The 19,812-nt window shown below is 38.5% G+C and overlaps 1 protein-coding gene across 1 annotated transcript; it reads right to left on the bottom strand.

The window, feature by feature from the left end:
• Positions 1-7,543: 7,543 nt before the first annotated feature.
• G6PC2 (glucose-6-phosphatase catalytic subunit 2) lies at positions 7,544-14,149 on the bottom strand. The gene is made up of 5 exons (XM_044240931.1): positions 13,932-14,149; positions 13,262-13,371; positions 11,072-11,186; positions 8,831-8,946; positions 7,544-8,055 (listed from the first exon to the last, which is right to left on the bottom strand). Exons 1-5 carry the CDS (start codon positions 14,147-14,149, stop codon positions 7,544-7,546), a joined length of 1,071 nt encoding a protein of 356 aa, XP_044096866.1.
• Positions 14,150-19,812: the final 5,663 nt, after the last annotated feature.

The raw sequence follows: 19,812 nt of genomic DNA, 5'->3' as shown, positions 1-19,812 counted from the left end.
ATGCACAGCTGGTAAATTGGCAGTTTCCTCCTTTGTATGATTCAGGTACAGCTCCTACTCTCAGATACAAAAGGATAAATTTGAGAACAGCAGAATGGCTGGAGGTAGAAAGGGAAATGTTCACTCAAGGTGACACAGAACAAGTGCCTAAAGTCATTATGAGTGATTACAGAAAAGAAAGAAGCTACTCTGCATTTATGTGTCGGGAGTATGTATCCCTAATACACCAAGCATGGAATCAACGAAGAGATGAGCGATGTTTTAATAAAATTTCTCGGAAGATGAAAATTCAGTTAATTGTTTATATCTACCCCATGATAACATGCACAAAGCATTTTATAATTTAGAAGGTCTTTTGCCCTTATAATTTTTGCATGTTACTATGAAATCAGTTAGCAGGCTGTAGGTAAGGAATGCAGCCATAAGTTGCATTTACTGTTAAATATGTGAGAAATCACTATGATGGGTCTCATAGACTGGCTTGTCTACACCCAATACTACATCCCTTTCCCTTGCTTGCCTCTGTTACAGAGGTTGGAAAGTAAAGTCTTTACCTTTCCAGACTCCCTCCCCTAAGGCTAGGGGAGGCCGGATGAAACTATTATGATTAGTGAAATACAGGCTCAGGTGCCTGGGTGGCTCAGTCAGTTAAGCATCTGCCTTCCACTCTGGTCATGATCCCTGGGAGCTGGGATTGAGTCCCGCATGGGGCTCCCTGCTCCCTAGGGAGTTTGCTTCTCTCTCTCTCTCTCTTTCTCTGTAGTTCATGAATTAAAAGAAAAAAAATATAGACTCAAGTCTCCTTGGAGGCTCTTCCTTTTGGAACAAAGCCTGGGTTGAAGAAAGGCTGTTTTCCTTCCTTATTTCTTCTCTCCTGGAGGCACAGCAGGCACGCTGTGGTCATCTGGTCAGAAGCCACACACCGTGACTGGCAGAGCAAGGCGATGGGCTGAGCTTGATTCCTGGACATCTTTGAGCAGTTACTCTAGCCTACCTGGGAGCCATCCTGCTGCATGGAAAGGAAACACCCCTCATTTGTTTCAGCCACTGAAGTATTTAGTGTAGCTTTAGATGTTGCCATTAATTATGGATGAACACAATCTTAATACTTTTAGTTTTGCTAATAAACTTACTGACATGTAAGTATAAATAACGCCATGTTGAGATACTGACGTGTGCTTAAATAACCTTAAACTATGACCTTGCTCAAATAACCTTAAAATATGACCTTGATATCTAAAGGTAGTTCAAAAATATCGGTTGAAAGAAAGAACTCATCACAGTCTTTTTCAAATGTCAATGCTATGAAAAGGAGGTATCACTGGATGGAAATCCTTGTGGCTCATTCTAGTGATTTTCCAGGAACATTCCAGGTATCCTGCTTTATTATGCTTCTAGTGAAGCAGGCTTTTACTTAGAGACTTGTGTTTTGTGGTCATGCTTTCTTGTCCCCTCACATCAGAAATTGTTGTTAGTCTGGGAATGATCTAGATTCTACTGGCACAATATAGCCAGAGCTGAAAAGAAAGTGATTCACTAAGAGGACGAATTTGAAACAGGGTGGGTTGGAAGAGATGGGCAATAATGTTACCATCTAATCTAGATGTAGTCTCAACCCAATTCTTCCAACCCCTCAGACCCATCTTGAGTCATCCTTGCATCTCCAGCACAATAGAGTATTTGTCAGGAAGGCACCCAGGGAGATTCAGGAGAAAATATAAGCATAGACAGGAGGGGTCCTGTTTGAGCTGGAGAATGTTATTATGTATATATGTTATTATGTTATTATGTATAACCCCTTAGTATCTCTACCTGCAAGAAAAATGTCCTCATTAGGATGGTGAGGAAGGGGAAATGGAGCTGGTAATTTGATTATAGTCTCTCTTTTGTAAGATAGGTGAGCGGGCAGTCTGAATATTCTCATGTTAATTTGGCCCAGTAACATCAATTAAATTATTCCATGCATCTCTTTTCATAGCTATAAAAATCAGATTCTAATTGGAATAGAATGTTTTAAAGATTGAAATGTATTATATAAATCTAAAATTGTTTATTAAAGTAGCAAATTAAACATGGACTAATTTCTAGAATTTACAGTCTTTTTGATTGCATAAAAGTAAAATTTAATATGCTCCGGCTCTTCTTCCAATTTGATTGAATGAGACCCTCAGGGGTGACGAATACCAGAGGTGGAATGCATGAACCTTTCATTCTAAGCTCATTTTTACTCACTTGAGAAATTACTCAACCGAGACCTCCAACATTAACTGACCACCCAGCATCACACAGTGGTCAGATCTAGAAACCCATTAGACTAGACTAGAATGCAGGCCTAATGACTCCAGTCCAGGGAGCTTGCTATCAAATTCCTCAAAGTCTTTCATACATCTATCTGTCCTAGAATTTTCTAGCACCTCCCCCTCTACAATCTGATCCCCTTTGGGATCCACACGGGGATATGTGACACTGCCTCTTGATTGGCCAGCACGAGCAGCGAAGGCATCAACATTTCAATGCTAAGAGAATAAGATGCACAATAAAGTCTCACAAAGTCAGACAGGAATACTTATTTTCCCTTTGTTAAGTCAATGCAAGCTTCATTAGAAAGATAGCAACATCTCTACCATTGCTTTCATTCAAAAAATCTAAAAAAGGTAGAGTTTGTAATCATTCTGTAGAAAAAGAAATCTCAAGGACCAGATGTTTTAACGTGGAATTATTGAGCTTGAAGGCAAGGGTGGTGTCTAGGAAAGGCAGTGACATGTAAATACAGGGTTTACCTTTAGTAAACCCTCCATTAATGGCAGAATGTGTGAGCAAGGATGGCAATCTGGCCACGGCTGTTCATAAGACACACAGTGAATCCTGGAAGAAGTCAGTTCTTTGAACAGAAGTTAGAGTGTGATTGGCCCAATGATGTGCACAGGCAGGTGACAGCTAGCAGAGGAAGGACGCTCTTCATCTTAATGAGTTCTGGCTTTCTTTTCCAGACACACATATGGCCTGCTGCTCCTGCAGAATATACAGATTGTCCCAGGGAAGTGGGTTCTGCTTCACCTGAGCCAGCCCTGGACACAGGCTCAGGTGCTGCTCCTTGAGCGAAGGCTCCTCTTGGTGGGCCCTGATCTGTGCCCCAAACCCCACCCTGGAGGACGACAGCTGCTGCTCTTCTCTCATTACCTTTCCCCGTCCTGGCATCTCTTTGGGGAAATACCACGGTTTCTGAGCTGAAGACAGATTCCTTTTCAGTATCACGTGGCAAAATGTTAGAAGAAAAAAAAAAATCCTAAGCAATTTAAAAATTCAAAACAGAAAATAATTAATCAGCTTTACGCTCACCTTCATAACCTCAATCTTTGAATTTTCTCCCTCCTGGAGAGCAATCACTTCTGTGCTGCCAAAGAAATGAGATGTAATTCCTCTCAAGTCATTACTGTGATCTCCATCAAAGACTAGCAAGGACTGTAACTCGTGCTCCACCCCAAACCACCCCCAAATTTGACGGAGACTGCTCTCGTCCTTTGCACAGCTAAAATGAAGCACTTCTAATTCTTGTTTTCTTGTTTTCCCATAAGTCGCTGTCATTTGGCAGAAGTTTCTGGAGTTGTTGCTTCTTGTATACCTCTCCTGCTGCTCACAATTCTTTTCAAGAAAAAAAGAAGTCTTTTTTTTTTTTTTTTTAAATTAACATGTAGCACCACACTAGTTTCAGTGTGAAATTGCTATCCGAAAGCATTAAAGGTAGGGAAGGAGGAAAAATTTAAAACACTACCTTGGTTTCTTGACAGCTCTTAGGTCCACATATTCATCCAGAAGACTATTTGCAATTCGCAGTGTGGTCAGAACAGTCATTTAAGTAGGGCAAAATCTGCAGGGACAACTGGACACTAGGGATCCTTTTTAGACCAGTTTCTGAATATGCACGAAAGCACTGGTATACAGCGTACAGGTGCAGGAGCCCCAGACAAGCAGGAAAACTTGGTCAGAAGGTCATCCTAACTTCCAGAATGTGGTCATGAGGGAAAACTCTACCCAACTTTGTGGCCTTTCGAGGGTTCTAGGACACAGTGCAGGGAGAGGGAGCCTAGAGCCCTGGATCGGAGGCAACAGAGAGCTAAGGGTCCAGAAAGTCCAAGTGGTCTGAGTTCACAGGCCAGAGGGAGAGAGAAGGAGGCTGTGCACAGAGAGCATCTTAGATCTGCAGGGGTCTCCTGGGGAAATGCAGCAGAGTCTACTGTTCACTTTCTGTAGGCACACTCTAGTCCTTCCAGCCCCGGAAATGTTCAGTTACCACACAGGCTGATTTTTTTTTTTTTTAATATGTAAAGTTCACAATGGGATTTTTCTATCACCATACATACCTTGTTAACAGTAACTATTATTAGTTTCATCTGGAAAATAAACTTCCAGGGGTTAATTAAAGATCTCAGGGCTGGGGGGAACATACCTTGTCCATGTTATATGAGCAATAAAATAAGGAGTTAGTTTGTACCATTCATGTTGTCTCACACACAGGATTGTGGACAAGTGACAATATAAAAATACTTTCCCCCCCCCCTCAGGAAGAAGCACTATGCAACTTGATCTGTGCTATTCAATTCAGGAACCACTAGACACACATGACTTTTTAGATTCAAAGTGATTTAAAGTAAATAAAATTTTAAAATTCAGTTCCTCAGTTGCATTAGCTGCATTTCAGGAACTCAAGAGCCAATGTGGCTAGTGGCCACCGTGTTAGACAGCACAGGTATAGAACATTTCCATCATTGTAAATTTTGTTAAAGAGAACTAGAATATACAGTTTCGTAATACTTAAGAGATGAGGCACATTTTAAAACCAAGTCTTTGACTTTCTCTTATGTCAAGGTTTTTGGTATGCGTATGTACCAATTTGATCTTGAATTTATTTATAGATTGTAAATACGTGTAAAGCATTCAGACATATAACTTTCAAGGGCATCTTACAATGTAATTTTAAAAATCTTCTTTCTGTTATACTGAAATAGGTCTAGAGAGGTCACCAGTTTAAACTTCCAAGGTAGATGTCCAATCAATAGGTTGTCAGAGGAAAGGGACTCAACACTCATCGTGAGAGCTTGTATCGGCAATAATAAATTTCTTTGCTTTTCTTTTCAAATATATGTTTGGACAGTTTCTCAAGTCGCTTGTCTTGATGCTCTTATCCTGAAAGCTCATGATATTGACATTTTTCTCCTGAATATGTAGATGTGTAGATATTTTGAATATATGGATATATTAACAGTGAGTCAAACAAGCTCAGTTCCACTTATGTTTGGCAAATAAATTGGATGCACAAGAGTTTTTTCCATCATTATTAAAGGGAGGCATTTTCTGTAAGGCTGTGAGAAGCTGTTCCTCTTGCTGCCTAAGCAGTTTCTACTGCAAAAGCAATTTGCCACCAGATGGATCCCTCCGGGAGACATGAACTAGAGTAAAAAGGGAAATCTAATCACAGGGGGACTTTCAGGCTTTATGGCAGATAGGGGTGGAATTGTTGGGGATGAATTATAGAAAATAAACCTACATCTCATCGTATTCCCCTTCCGAGGATCACATGTCACTCAAAAGATAGCACTCACTATGTGTGGCCGAAGAGAATTTCTCTCTGGGAACCGAGGAGGGCTACACAGTGGAGTCAACATTGGAGCAAATCCCTCGACTGTTAATGCCACAGTTTTTTTCATGCTTGGTGACAGCAGTCTGAGTCTCTGTTGAGATGGAGGATTCCTCCAAACTAACATTACTAATCTCAAATAAAGCTTTGGAAAAGGGATCCCAGAAAAGAATGAGCTCTGACAAGCGCAGAAGAATATGAGATGAGACAAATGCATCGTAAAGTGTTAAAGGATTGAAGTGAATTTCTGAGGACAATTGAGGTGGACTTTAGCCAATGACCAAGGGTCACCACCTTAAGAACGTTCTTTTCTCCTTTCCCCAAATGTCCCATTAAAATGAGACAATTCATTCTTAAAATAATCTTTCGTCATCCTTAAGCTTCTTGCTTAGAAATCACCTGACCACTGAAACCAAGTTTGATTACCTTTAACGATAAAGCTGCTATGTATATTTTATAAAAGCAACAGCATATACTTTAAAAATACATTTAGAAAGGAAACAATAATTACTTTGATATTTAGAGGTTTTGTTATCCTCAACGAATATATTGCCAAATAATACATGCTTCAGCTGGTATGCTTTCAATATTTATGGGTGATTTAATATATCATCATCTAAAATAATTCATGTACTGATATTCTTGAGAAAAGTTACATAAAACATTGAACATTGTGGTGGACTATAGGTAACTAGGATCTGTAGCAAAATCTGACTCAAAATGTATGTGATTGAAATGACATAATTATTGACTTAAAGCCCAGAATTATGAGATCCAATGAGAAGAAAGAAGCAAAGAAAAACTCTTTTTGAGAAATTCTAGTATAATATTAATATTCTTTCAATAATAATTTTTTAAAGTAAAGCTATAGATTTTCATCACAGTTCTGTATACATAAAGATTAAACCAATAATGTTTTTCTTGGGTTGGAGCATGACCTTGAGGAAAGCACTTGATTTCCTTGGCTTTGAAAGATTGGTAAATAATGTTCTAAGCAGAGGGTCTTCAGCAACATTTATTGAAATACTAGAAAGTGCTACTGTAAAACAGATACTAGAACTTAAGCAGAAGCTCAAGTCCAGACAGTAACCTGACCTGTTTCCCCTGGATATGTAGCCAAATCTAGAGCCATTACTGGCCCCATCAGCACCCTGCATGGGGTAAGTCAAACAGGATGTGGGATTTTAATGACATTTCTGGAAAAACAGCTAATTTGCATGGCAATCATCACAGAAGGATTCACTCTTAACAGATTTTTACTTTTTAAAAATGAAGAAACAAAAACACGTGATGGAAGTACACATGAGAAAACTCAGGGTTCTACTTCCTGTTCTGACAATGGTGTGACAACAGCCAGTGTTTTCACAACGGGATGAAACTCCCTCTCCTTATCTGAAAACTAAGGGGATTGGATTTGATGGGGGCTCCCACTAAAATGCCCACAGGAGCTATAAGTGGCCTGACCTTCCTATGATGAAGGTAACTGACACTGAGGCTCTTGTTGGGACTGTGAGAAAATGGAGAATGCTGCTTCTTACTGGGGCAATTGGTCAACAATGGTAGATTGTTTCTAGGTGGGAATGCAGACCCTGAGGTGTCATATTGTCTGTTGTGTCAAAAAAAATACAGAAATTAAGAATTTTGTGTCAAATATTCTGGTTTTCAAACCAAACAATAATATTTATGTCAAATATTCTGGTTGGCAACTAATTTAAAATGGGGGTGTGGGGGAGACCACAGTGAGACCAAACTAAGCATAGGTACGATGGGATGGGCCATGGGGCCTGTGTCCGCCATTTTGTGATCTCTGTTTGGAAGCCTCCTGCCTGCCACTGCTCCATGGTTCTGCTGTAGGATGGAGGAGGAGCGTCATGCTGGGACCACAGAGCACTAAGCCCCGGCACAGCTCTAATTAATCTTCTTTTCACTCGGTTTCATTAACACATGAATACAGTAGGGAATCAGAGCGACCACAGTCAGTGGGATTGATGCACTTTTACAGAAAGACAGGATGTAAAATAAATGCTCTGCATGAGTGGGGATCTTGATGAAATGGTAGAGCTGCAGTGTGATCAACGAGGCCACGGCACAGAGCAGCCGGAAGCTCAGCTTGTAGCCGTTTTCCCCTCGGCAGCTCCTAAGGAACATCTCTGAGTTGATCGCAAAGCCCAAGCCAAAGAGCACCCCAAGATTCCTCACGAGTCCAGCGAAAGGCGTGGTGTCAATGTGGATCCAGTCAGGGTTGGCACACCATTTCTTGGCTATGGGCAGAGACCACAGCAGGTCAATGTCAAGCAGTCTGAGAAGCAGGTAAAAGCCAAGGGTAAACAGAAAAAGGAAGAGGCTGGTCTTCAGATAGGTGCTCAGGCTGGCGGTTTGGATGCCTGGGGTGTGTTCAAAGGCCTCCGCCACAAGCATGCCTGGGGATTAGAAAGAGACACTGAAGATCACCATGTGCCCTTGAGCCCCTCGGGAATCATTCCTCTCTGTATTAAAGAATTCGCCATCATGTTCATGATCAAAGGCTATTAGACGTCTAGACCCTATTCATTTTCCAAAGCCCTTTCCCTAGGCAATAGCTAAAATACCTGCCCCATGCTCTTTATACCATCCATGTTAGCACAAGTGAATCTTACAGGAGTCTGCAGCAGTGGGTGATAAACACTTGATAGGCAGAGCACTGATCTAGGTGCTTGCTATTAATATTTTAATTGCCAAAGCCCATTAACTAGAGAACCTTTGAAAGGTGTGTGGGGTTGAATGGTGGAAACTCAATCATGGAGAAGGCTGCTGCTTCAAGAATACAAAGCAGCTGCTCAATGAAGTCCCTGGTCATGTAATAATCACTTCAGGTGTATTGAAGAGAGTGCATGGTGTACAGCCTGGAGGGCCATTATGAAGTCCCCCAAACCAAGACACAAGCCCCCTGTCTGGGCTGATAGCTTGGGAGTTGGACATGGTGCTAGCCACACTTCAGAGAACCCCATCTCACCGAATGAGACCATGCACATCATGTACATGGAGGATTTGAGAGGTGTACTGAACCGCTTATGCTCCCAGGGCAGCATTGGTATCAGTGCTTTGACAGAGTTACCTGAGACCAGGGTACTGACTACCTGGGAGAATCTGATGACGTAAAACAAATGACACTAAAGTTTTCCAATGATGCAACTCAAGGTAAGTGATTATATTTACCACCAAATACTCCAAGAATAACTTGATGAGGAAAATGTGTTGCTATGAATACTCTGGAGATGCAGACACTGATTTGAATCAACCAAAAAAGACTCCAAAGAAACGACCAGGTCAGTCTACGATGAAAGAATACATATAAACATAAAAAGCAAAGAAATTGTATCACTTGTAAAACGCAGGGGGTGACACCAGATGATCTTTCTCAGAGGAATCCATCTAACTGTGACATAACGTTATGATTTTAGAGTTGTTTTTTCCCCCCAGAATGTTTTCATGTGCTCCATAGGATTGGAAAATCTTTAACAGAGGTTTCTACATATAGCAATGCATTAAGCTTAACCAGTGCAATATCCTGAGATTTTAATAAGTGCTATAAAAGGAAGCTAATTTGACAACCTGAAAATTATTTTAATGGAGTATGGGCAATTCAAATTTGGGGGAATTACTAATATCTAGAATGACCTAGAATGGATCATTTACATTTTTACTCTCTGTTGTATGTGTTTCCTCTTTTCTGTCTCAAGAAAACTCACTGGAGAGGCAGCTGCTACTCTGATGAATATAACAAAAGCATTTCATCAAGGGCAAATTTTCATTGGGCTTTATTTCACAGACACTCAAGAGTCCCAATTCTTTGCTTTTTGACATATAGAAAATGAGACTAGGAAGTTGACTTAGACATTATATACTTTTGATTAGAAGCAGCAATTTTCAAAAAGTTTTCAAAAATACTGTAGTCCAAGCTCATAATTTTAATAAAGATTTAGCAATATTCAGTTATAAGAATGCTTGGAGTTCTGCTGCTGAATGTTTGTTCTTGATAACTGGACCAAACTGGTTATTGAAAAACTAAGAAATAGAAAGAAATGAGACTTTCCAAAAGGTAGTAAACAGAAGTTATCCTTATGGGAGAAGAACAAACAGGGATTTGGTTGTATTAAGATAAGGAGTAGGCACTCAATAAATATTGATGGAAGAAAGGAAATGTCGAGTCCCGCATCGGGCTCTCTGCTCAGCGGGGAGCCTGCTTCCTCCCCTCTCTCTGCATGTTTCTCTGCCTGCTTGTAATCTCTGTCACATAAATAAAATAAAATCTTTAAAAATAAAAAAAATTAAAAAATAAAAAAAAATAAAAACCAAAAGGGAATTATAGAATTAAAAAAAAAAAAGAAACAAACATTTCTCAAGGTCTGGAAGATTGCAGAAGAAATGCACTACAGGGAAAAGGTGAGGCTTATTTAGATTCTCTTTTGAAAACCTGTCCATAGATAGAAAATATTAATTTCTTTAAATTATAGTTTCTGACTTGATGTTTGGGGTTGGATAACAAACATATTAAGGTGTATAGGTTGTGGTCTCATTAGAATAAACTTAGAAAATATCCAAATTTCTTGGTGGTTTCTTATATTGTCCAATACTACTCTAAAAAGTAGAATATGTGATGGATCTTGGAAATTTTTTTTTTTAAATTTTAGAAGAACTTTAATGTAATGGTATATGTTATAGTATTTTTTAAGAAATTAACTGACAAATCTTATCTTGGTAGCCTAATAATGTATGATTAAAGTGGTGCTCAGAATTGTTTTAATGATAGTTAAGTACTTCAGGAGAAAAGAGAAGGAAATATCCCAATTCCTATAAGAATTATGAATAATCTAATATTAAAATTCCAGGTCTCTCTAAACACTATGATTCTACTAAAATTAAGTCTACTAAGATTCACATTTAAGTTTGCCTTTAGAATGCTTTTAATTAAAAGGCTGTATAGTCTTTAAAGCTAGAATATATGTTATTGATGTCAAAAACATTGGCTATTCAAAGAAGGAAACATAATTTTTCTAAGCCGATACATTCAAGGGGAATTATGAGTCCCAAACTTCTCGTTAATCTTAGAAGAGGGAATATGCATGCAAAAATACTTCCTTATATAATTTTAGATGACTTATTTATGAGCTACCAAAATGATTATTGTATTATGGAAACCTAAAGGCACTTCCGGCAAGTCATTAATCAATTAAACATTTCCAACCTTATAATGTGGCAATAGCTCTGAGCTAACGAGGGCATTATCTTAAAGCAAACTATTAACTTTCTATCTATCTTGCTTTTTGGCTATGATCGAAGAGAATAAGCACATTTCAACAACGAAAAATATGCCAAAGTAAATTTTTAAAAGGCTTTCTGTATTCAAGACTTTTTGTTTGCACATTCTAGTGGCGCAGAAACTTGAGCAAGGCTGACCTGTACAGGTACATGGTCAACGACTTGTCCATCCGACCGACAGTGTGGCCCAGGGCAGCTGTTATCATGACGTACCAGACACACGATGAGCCCATTGCATGGCCAGATGGGCTTCCTGCAACAACAAAGTGCTAATCCATTTGAAAGGTGGTTAATAGAGTATTGGTATCAGAAATAGTAGAATATTAGCCATGAAAGTGACACAGAACTCGGGAAAAAACCACAGGCTACATGTAATGTTTAGAAATAGGTAGAAATAAAGGAAACCGAGTCAAACGGACCCTCGAAACACTTTCAAGAAACATTTTTTCAGATTTTTTCAAGTTCATCACAATACCAGAAATCAAAATGTTCAAGGCTAATTAAGAACATGGGCTGTTGCACCAAAATCTGCCCCAGCCCTCCATGTCTTTCATGCCTATTTTTGATTGATGAGAAAGTTAAAGTACTTGCATTGGACCCTGAATCAGTTCATTTTCCTCGGGCTGGAAAGTCAGACATCTGAAAGGTATCATTACTATGTTCTGCTTTACCAACTGACTTACAAAGGACTGCCATGTTCTAGCAGCTACCTCTGGGCCTACCTTGTGCCTGGCCACTGCGACAGGTGTCTTTGTCATTAAATGGATGAGGGAAGCTGTAAAGGCCTGGCAGCCTTTCTATTTCCAGAATGTCTTTCCTATGCTGCTTGATTTAAAAATAATAATAATAATAATTTGCTTTGATGCTTGCCATGAGTTTTTACCAAGTGGAGATCTATTCAGATTAAGTACCACTCTGTTTTGGAAAAACATTACATTAAACAAAGACAGCCTATTCCTTATAGACCAAGTTCTTTTAAAGTTATATCTTATACAGGATTTTTCAGAGCCTATTATATCCTTATGTGAGTTGTAAATCTTTAGGGAGTGAAGATAGAATACAATCTCTTTCTCTCTTTTTTTTCTCCAGAAAATGTCTTATGAGGTAGAACATCCTGGGAAGTGCTGGGATAAACCAAAGTAGCATTTCAGTTGTCTCAAAGGTTATCCATCCATCCATCCATCCATCCATCCATTTCACAGTGGTTTCACAAAGATAAAATACACAGCACCCCTGTCCTAATGGAACAGCCTATTAGGGGAGCCATATATATGTGAAGAATTAATTATAGCATGGTGAGATAAATAATATAACAGATGGGTGTATAGTTTTATGGGAGCAAGAAAGGAATAAATTCAGAGAATTCATTAAGAACTTACATATTCAGTATACTAAATATACTTCAAGATGTCAAATGGCAAGAATTTTTTGCTATGTAACAAACTGTGCTAAGGTACATCATCACACATTCTCATAAATTAAAGTCTCACAAATTAAAGTATGAAAATAAAATTTCATACATATATTATATATATGTATGAAATTATATGTATATATGTATATATATGAAATATATATTATATATTATATATGTATGAAATTATATAAATTTATATACATATATATAAATTATGAGACTATCACACATTCTCATAAATTAAAGTCTCACAAATTAAAGTATGAAAATAAATTTTCATACATATATATGTATTTAAAAACATTTTCATAATCTTATCAACTTTCATAGTATAGATTTCACACTCATACAGAATCTTAACTTATAAAAGGAAGTGGCCCGAGAAGTCTACTTATATGTTATATAAGCAAAAAAAAAAAAAAAAATAAAGACATTTGAAAGAAAAAAATTCTAAGATTAGGAACAATGTCTACTGGCAATAGTAAAACCAGGAAGTTCTTACCTCATTCATGACACTCTCAGAAGATCCATAATAACTTTGAAAGTTGCTCAGCCACAGATAAATCAACATTTCTAGGATTTTAATATAGTTCTTTGGGAATTTCTTCTAGCTAACTGTTTTTGTTTGTTTTAGAATCAAACCATTACATTCTTCCAAGAAATAAATGCAAAATATAAAATCATTTGGAAAGTAGTCCCTGATTTACCCTTTTACATATAACAGAATGGTCATTCATAAAACTTCTTGCCTTTTCATTAGCAATTTTTATGTTTATGAACTTTTAGCATCCTCACTCATGACATTTTCTTTAATACCCTATATAATATCATATAGCAGATAGGTGATAACCACACATAATGACTCTCTGTTGGAATATCTTTAGTAACTCAAGGCTGCAGTAATTGCTTACCTGGACCTGTTTCACATGTAGTGGGGAACTGTTCAAGGCACGGACTCGAGTGATTTGGGTAAATCTGAGTTTCTTGGACCCACCAGTAAGGCCGATGACCAAACAATATCCTGTATTTAAAGAAATATAAATATGCATACACATATAAACACACAACTATTGCTTAACTGGGAATAGTGATCTTTCCTATAAAAATGAGTCAAACAGAGGGTTGACAGGGAAAGCTCATGATTAAGAGACTTTGGGTTCTGGTATGTCTCTTATTATAGAGGGAGTTTTTGACATCCTAGTCTCCAGTAAAAAGAGGGACTTTTTTCCTTGTAGGGAAATTTCTGTGGATGCTTTGGATTCTTAGACTGGGGATATCCAAGTGGTTCCTAGAATTATCAATCTTTTCATTATGGTGCTGCTCATTTAATTAACTTCTTATTTAATCACAGCATATGTTTTACAGGATTTGGAATTTACTGATCAATCAGATAAAGTATACATTTCTATGCTTTCTGTAAGTTCGATTTATGAATAGGTGTTTCAAATTAACTGACATGTTTGAAAGATTTTCCAAGTAAAACTACACACATCTGAAATGTGATCATTAAGCCAAAGCTACAAATTTAGGAACAAATTTAAGAACAAACATTACGCAAAATAAAACAAATAGAAGGCTTACCATTTAAAAATAAGATTGAACCAATCCCCAATGACTGCCACCCATACCATCTTGGTTCCAACTGTCTGATTAAGTTGAAACCAAAGTGGAAAATAAATAGAAAAGATATTCCGGGGATCGCCAACATTGGACATAAAATTTAGAAAATTGTAGTAAGCTCGATAGTCTTTCTGCAAATGCTGAATAGCGAGCACTCCATTCCTATGAAGGAAATCCATCTTGAAAGAGAGTCAGTTCTAAACACAGAGCAATTGGAGCTGAACTGCCCTGAGTGTCACTGTTTTTATATGCTATGCTCATGGCGGTCTGGCCATTACCACAACATGTGATGCTGACCATCTGTGAGAGGGCACGTCAGTCCTCCTCTGCAGGAAAGCTCATCTGTTGATGATTTTAACTGGTGCCAAAGAGGTGAAGTACATGCTGATCTGTGGCAAGTCAAGGGGAAATTTAGGTAGAGACACAGTGAATTTCTTATGCAGCCTTCCTTTTGTGTGCACAGTTGGCTCATGTTTGCTTGAAATTTTTTGCACACTTCATTTCCTTCAAGGGCAGAGACATTGGCAATTTCTATGCTTGGCTAGAAGACTACACAAATAATTACTGCATGTCAAATAGCCCTTAAAGCCATGCATTTTAATTTAAAATAGACTGTGGCTTTTTGACTATTTTATTGGGTCTTTGAGGAAAACGGATGAGTAAACATCTGGGCATGAAAAATGTATGCGATATGACAGGTTATTTTCTGAATGCAGACTTTCAAATAAAAATATTTTGATATTTCTTTATTAGCAGAGAGAATGATATGACATATATGGAACAGAGAAAGAAATACATGAAATATATGAAATCTGCCAGAAAACCTATTTTTTTTTTACTGAAAGGCAGGAATGAAGACACAGAGGTCACTTGGGTAATAGAACTGTGTTAGGAATGAGTCATATTTTTATGGACAAGAGAATACACTTGAGAACACCAGGGAGTCACTCACGTGACAGGAAGACAAAAATCAGCTTTAAAACGCTTTTCACCGATCAGGAAAATGGTTTGTTGAAAACAGAGCGTTCAGCAGAAATATGAGAGAAGCACCCAAACAAGCATGTAGATTGGGAATAAACAGAAGGGCAGCTCAGAGAGACCCAGGGTCCAAGTCAGCAGTGAGGTGTTGAAGTTAGAGGACCAAGTGTGCAAGGCTTCAAGGGTCCCTGAAAAGCAATGAAGTCCCACGCAGTGGCGGAGGGGGAAGGTAGGTCAAGTGTTTGTTCTCCTACCATTCACATCCTTGTCTTCTCTCATCGTGGTCTCTTTATGAGGAACTTTCTTCACAGGCTGTGAACAGCCCCATGGATTTCTCACGTGTCCTGCCCTATCATTTAACAGCACCATCATCATGGGAATCCAATGTCCATAAGCACTTTCCTAGTTTCTGTTGCCACCCCTGGAGAAAAAGCTTTGACTGCCCATTAAAATCTTTTTGGATTTTTTTTTTTTTTAATGCCGTATCTTTGTCCTACCCCAGACAAATTAAGTTTCTGGTGATGGGACCCAAGCATTGGTAATTTTAAAAATACCTTCCAAGTGATTCCAATGTGCAGCTGGGGTTGAGAAGCATTATTATAAAGAAATGTATACATTGTCTGTTCTCCTTTCAGCTTTAAGCTCCTCCCCCTGTCCAAAGTCAACCTGAAAGAAGCTTCAATGACGTTGAATATGTAAATTACTATAAGTAACAGGATCTTCCTGTTCCACTCAGTTTTCACACCGGCTGATGTATCTTCTAAAGACTTCAGAGAATCTAGAATGAAAGAACCCTAATCTATTGAGAGATTTATAAAGCTGGTAACAGTTGTATACAATCTTGATACTGTGGTCAAGAAGAGGTGACAATGGTGACAGCTTTCTGAAATGCGTGCCTCGTAAAGGAGGGCATACTGAGGACAGCCTCCCTCACCCAGTTTTTTGGGGTACTCATCTGGAAGGAAGTTAAAATAAAATGGTTTCTGTGGGTGAGAACTCTGGTTTGACAGTCAAAGTGGGATGGCAAGTGGCACCAGGTCATTTTTCAGAAAGCGAATTTATTTTCTTATTTTATTTTCTTATTTTATTTTATTTATATGAGAGAGAGAGGACAAGGGAGCATGAGCAGGGGGGAGGAGGGACAAAGGCAGAGGAAAGGGAGAGGCAGACTCCCTGTTGAGTGTGGAGCCTGACGTAAGACTCCATCCCAGAACCCTGAGATCATGACCTGAGCCAGAGGCAGCCACTTAACCAACTGAGCCACCCAGGTGCGCCCCAGAAAGTGACTTTAAATGGCTACCAGGACATGAATATTGATCTCTATTCACAGTGAGAAACTTACCAGTCTCCTTTATCATTCTGATCATTTCATTGGAAGGAGAACCAGGAAGAAGTCAGCCAGCCCTGGCTCTCTGCACAGGAAGAGTTTTGCTTTTCCCCCCGGTGGCCCAGAATTACACCCTTGGTCCTCCCACTAGTGTGCTCATATGATCTGAATGATTTATGTGTTGGGATAAAATCAAATGTGCTGAAAACTCTGTTTGGGTTTAGAAGCCTTGCATTCATGCTCTTCCAATTATTTGCTTTCAAAAATACTCCCTCCTATTATCCACTTTTAACTTTACAATAGTTCAGTAATCCTCATTTTAGTGATGGAAAAATGTGTTAGCAACCAGGCGTGGGTCATTTCTTTTGTGTAGCAGCTCTGTTTAGAGACTAAATTTTATTTCCAGACCAATGCTTCTTCTTAGTCTAGGCTCTGTCTTGGGGTTCAACGCCGACATTGGTGAGATTTTAAACAATGGTAAAATGAATAAAAACTAATGTTATGACCAGTCTGTTTCAAATATTTTCAACTACCCAGACCCCACAATTCACTGGTATCATCATTCTGTGAAGCTTTTCTGTGTAGTCCTGAGAAAAGATTGGTTGACACGTAAGCACATCTGGCCAGCTGCCAGAGCACAAGGAGAACTTCATAGATACAATCACCACTTTGAACTTCTCTCGGATGGCTTATCCCGTCATTGGACAGCAGAGACACTGTTGTTATGGGATTCGGGGGCTACTGTTACCTTCCCAGTCTCTGACATCTTCTCTGAAGGAAGTATCAAGTAGCACTCAGATGCACACCTCACAGCTTATTCCCATCCTCTGCTGATAGCCTGGCAACCCAGCAGACATCTTCTTCTCTGGGACAGACAAGTATGCAAATAAGGAAAGCCACTCAAATGAGAACAGACAGGGGCTATTTATTCTGAGTTTGCAAGAGTCAGCTAAAATCACTTGCATCTGACAAAGATTCAGAAGCAGGCAGGGAGTAGAAAAGCTTTATTGTATAGTGGAACTAAAGAAGGCCTCAGGTATGCTCTGATTAGAGGTTGTTGGCACAGGCAAGCTGGAGGTAAGTTAACTAGAAGCTGCGCACTTCATGTGATTGGTTTGGGGAGCCTACTTAGCTTTCACTGGTTGGTCCTGAATAAGAAGCTGGGGCAAAAAACAGGGAAATTGGCAGTCATTGACCAAATCCTGACCATTCTGGGAAGATTGCTTCAGAGCTTCAGAGGTTTGGGGTCAGAATTCTCTTGTCATATTTGGTCTGGCCATTGTCCATTCGAAAATTCAGTCTGTCACAAAACAAATTGAATAAATATGCATCAGAAGTAGTTGCTGTGGCATCCCATGAAATAAGGGAATCCCTTGTCTATCCTATAATTCTATAATTCTTTTTATTCATTGAGTCAAAAAAAGCATAGACTTGCTTACCAAAGATAAATGAATTTTTCATGTATGCACTACTCTGTGTGAGGCATTGGCCTTGACTAATCGGAGTCTATGCTTCTGTTCTTTTTGTTTTGCATATTCAGGTTCTGTAATTCCCATAATCTCTTTAATGAGCCATGAGGAAGGACATAACTCCTCTTTATTCTTTTTCTGAGAAGTGTTTAAGCTACATATTTCATCGTATTCATTTTCTTCTGAAATGTCTTGTCCCTAAACCAGGGTGTGAATGATTTCAAATACATTTTGTCTTACAATTAAAAATTCAACTTCATGCTCATTCAGTGCCTCAGAGTCTGTGGACCATGATGAATTTAGCTGCACGTTAATTTTTCATCTAGGATAGTTAATTTAGAGAGACCGATTGTCTCCTGAGGACTATCTAGTTCTATAGACTGTGGTATAATTAACTGAAGTAAAAGCACCTTGATTTCTTTTGCCTTTTAACAGGATCTGTTAAGTCTTTTTATTCCCTGGAGTTCATCATTTTCAGTCTTTTCGTATCTCATCTTATATGTACTTCCTTAGAGATGCCATCTCTTACCAGTATCCTTGCCATTTCTTTGACAGTGCTTTCTCTCAAACACTCTTTCCTTTTAAGGGATTATATTAGTCCATTGGGACAGACCCAGAAAGCACACAACTGGATGGTTTAAACAACAGAAATTTATTTTATCACAGTTCTGGAAGCTGCAAGTCTTAAACAGGTGTCCACCGGAATAGCTTCTTCTGAAGTCTCTCTCCTTGGCTTGTAGGTGGCCATTTTCTTTCTGCGTCTTCACATGGTCATCCTTCTTTTGGGATGTCCACCAGTCATACCGGGTTAGGTCCCATCCTAATGACCTCATTTTACTTTCATTAACTCTTTAACTATCTCCATAGTCACATTATGAAGTACTAGGGGTTAGGACTTCAGTATACAAATGTTGGGGGATGAAATTCAGACCATACCAGGGATTGACTTACAGTTTGTAATTGTATATTTGATTTGAGCTTATGTGTTGAATCTCTCTTTCCAGCACCATAGCACAAGCTCCATAAAATAAGGGATCATGTTTTGCTTTGTGTACTAGCCACCAGCATAGACCCCAGCATAAGCCCATGCTGGCGTTGATTTCCCAGTAAGCTTACATGCACCCCTCCTATGGCGGGTTATTGCTGGGAGCTGCTGGGAGTTGTACAGCATATTAATAGTTTTATATTCTTTTTTTATTAAAGAGAGGCCCTGATATTAAAAGAGCTTTACCTCTCACAAAACCTGGACCTGCACCTGGGCCTTTTCTCATTATTCAATAAATATCTCTTGAATTAATGAATAAATTATCAAATAGAACTTTATATGAGTGCTAACTTATATAGAGAGACTTTAAAAAGGTTTGTTATTCAGTCAGTTGAAACTCAAATGCATTTTTCACACAAAGATGTTATAAAATGGCTGGGTCAAGATGCCTCTTTAAGATGGAGAAAATATAGGGTACCTGGGTGGCTCAGTGGGTTAAGATGGAGAAAATTATATATAATGTTTATCTAAGGAAAAAGTAATATGCTTATGTTTGAAGAGAATAGAAGAATAAATAATCATAAAATGTTCTCCACAAAGAAAAGGGGATAGAGTGAAGAGAATGAGAAAAGCCAGACTTCTTTAAATACACTTATTTTCTAGACTTGACTTTGAAGCCATGTAAATATTTTACATAATTATAAAACTAAATTAAATTTAAAGAACAGTTAATATAAAATTTTAATATAAAAATATAAAAAATAATATAAAACTCAGCTGCCATCAGAGTTGGTATGGCTTGGGTTAAGGATACTCTCCAGTACTTACTTATCCCATGTGGGGATAGAAAAAAAGAAAGGCAGGGAATTGGTTCTTTTTTGGTACTAATAATCTTCACATAGAGTTTTTAACAGAGTCTGCCTCATACACTGAGTTATTTCAAAGTCAAAATTGTTAAGATTAAGGTCTGTCCCAAATTGGTTCACCAAATGATGGAACAAACCCATCTCTTAAGCTATGCAGCCCAAGATCCAAAAAAGGGTAGATCTATCTACCTCTATCCTTCACCTTTTGAGGTTGACT

The sequence above is a fragment of the Neovison vison genome, chromosome 3 (assembly GCF_020171115.1).
Source record: "Neovison vison isolate M4711 chromosome 3, ASM_NN_V1, whole genome shotgun sequence".
NCBI classification, from domain to species: Eukaryota; Metazoa; Chordata; class Mammalia; order Carnivora; family Mustelidae; genus Neogale; species Neogale vison.
This window is presented reverse-complemented; position numbering and strand designations above follow the sequence as displayed.

Coding starts and splice junctions, on each gene's coding strand:
- G6PC2 (XM_044240931.1), bottom strand. CDS start 14,149: ATGGATTTCCTTCATAGGAATGGAGTGCTCGCTATTCAGCATTTGCAG. Junction 13,372..13,931: donor TTCAATCTTATTTTTAAATG/GTAAGCCTTCTA, acceptor CTTTAAATACAG/GATATTGTTTGGTCATCGGC. Junction 8,947..11,071: donor TTGACCATGTACCTGTACAG/GTCAGCCTTGCT, acceptor CTTTCATCGTAG/ACTGACCTGGTCGTTTCTTT.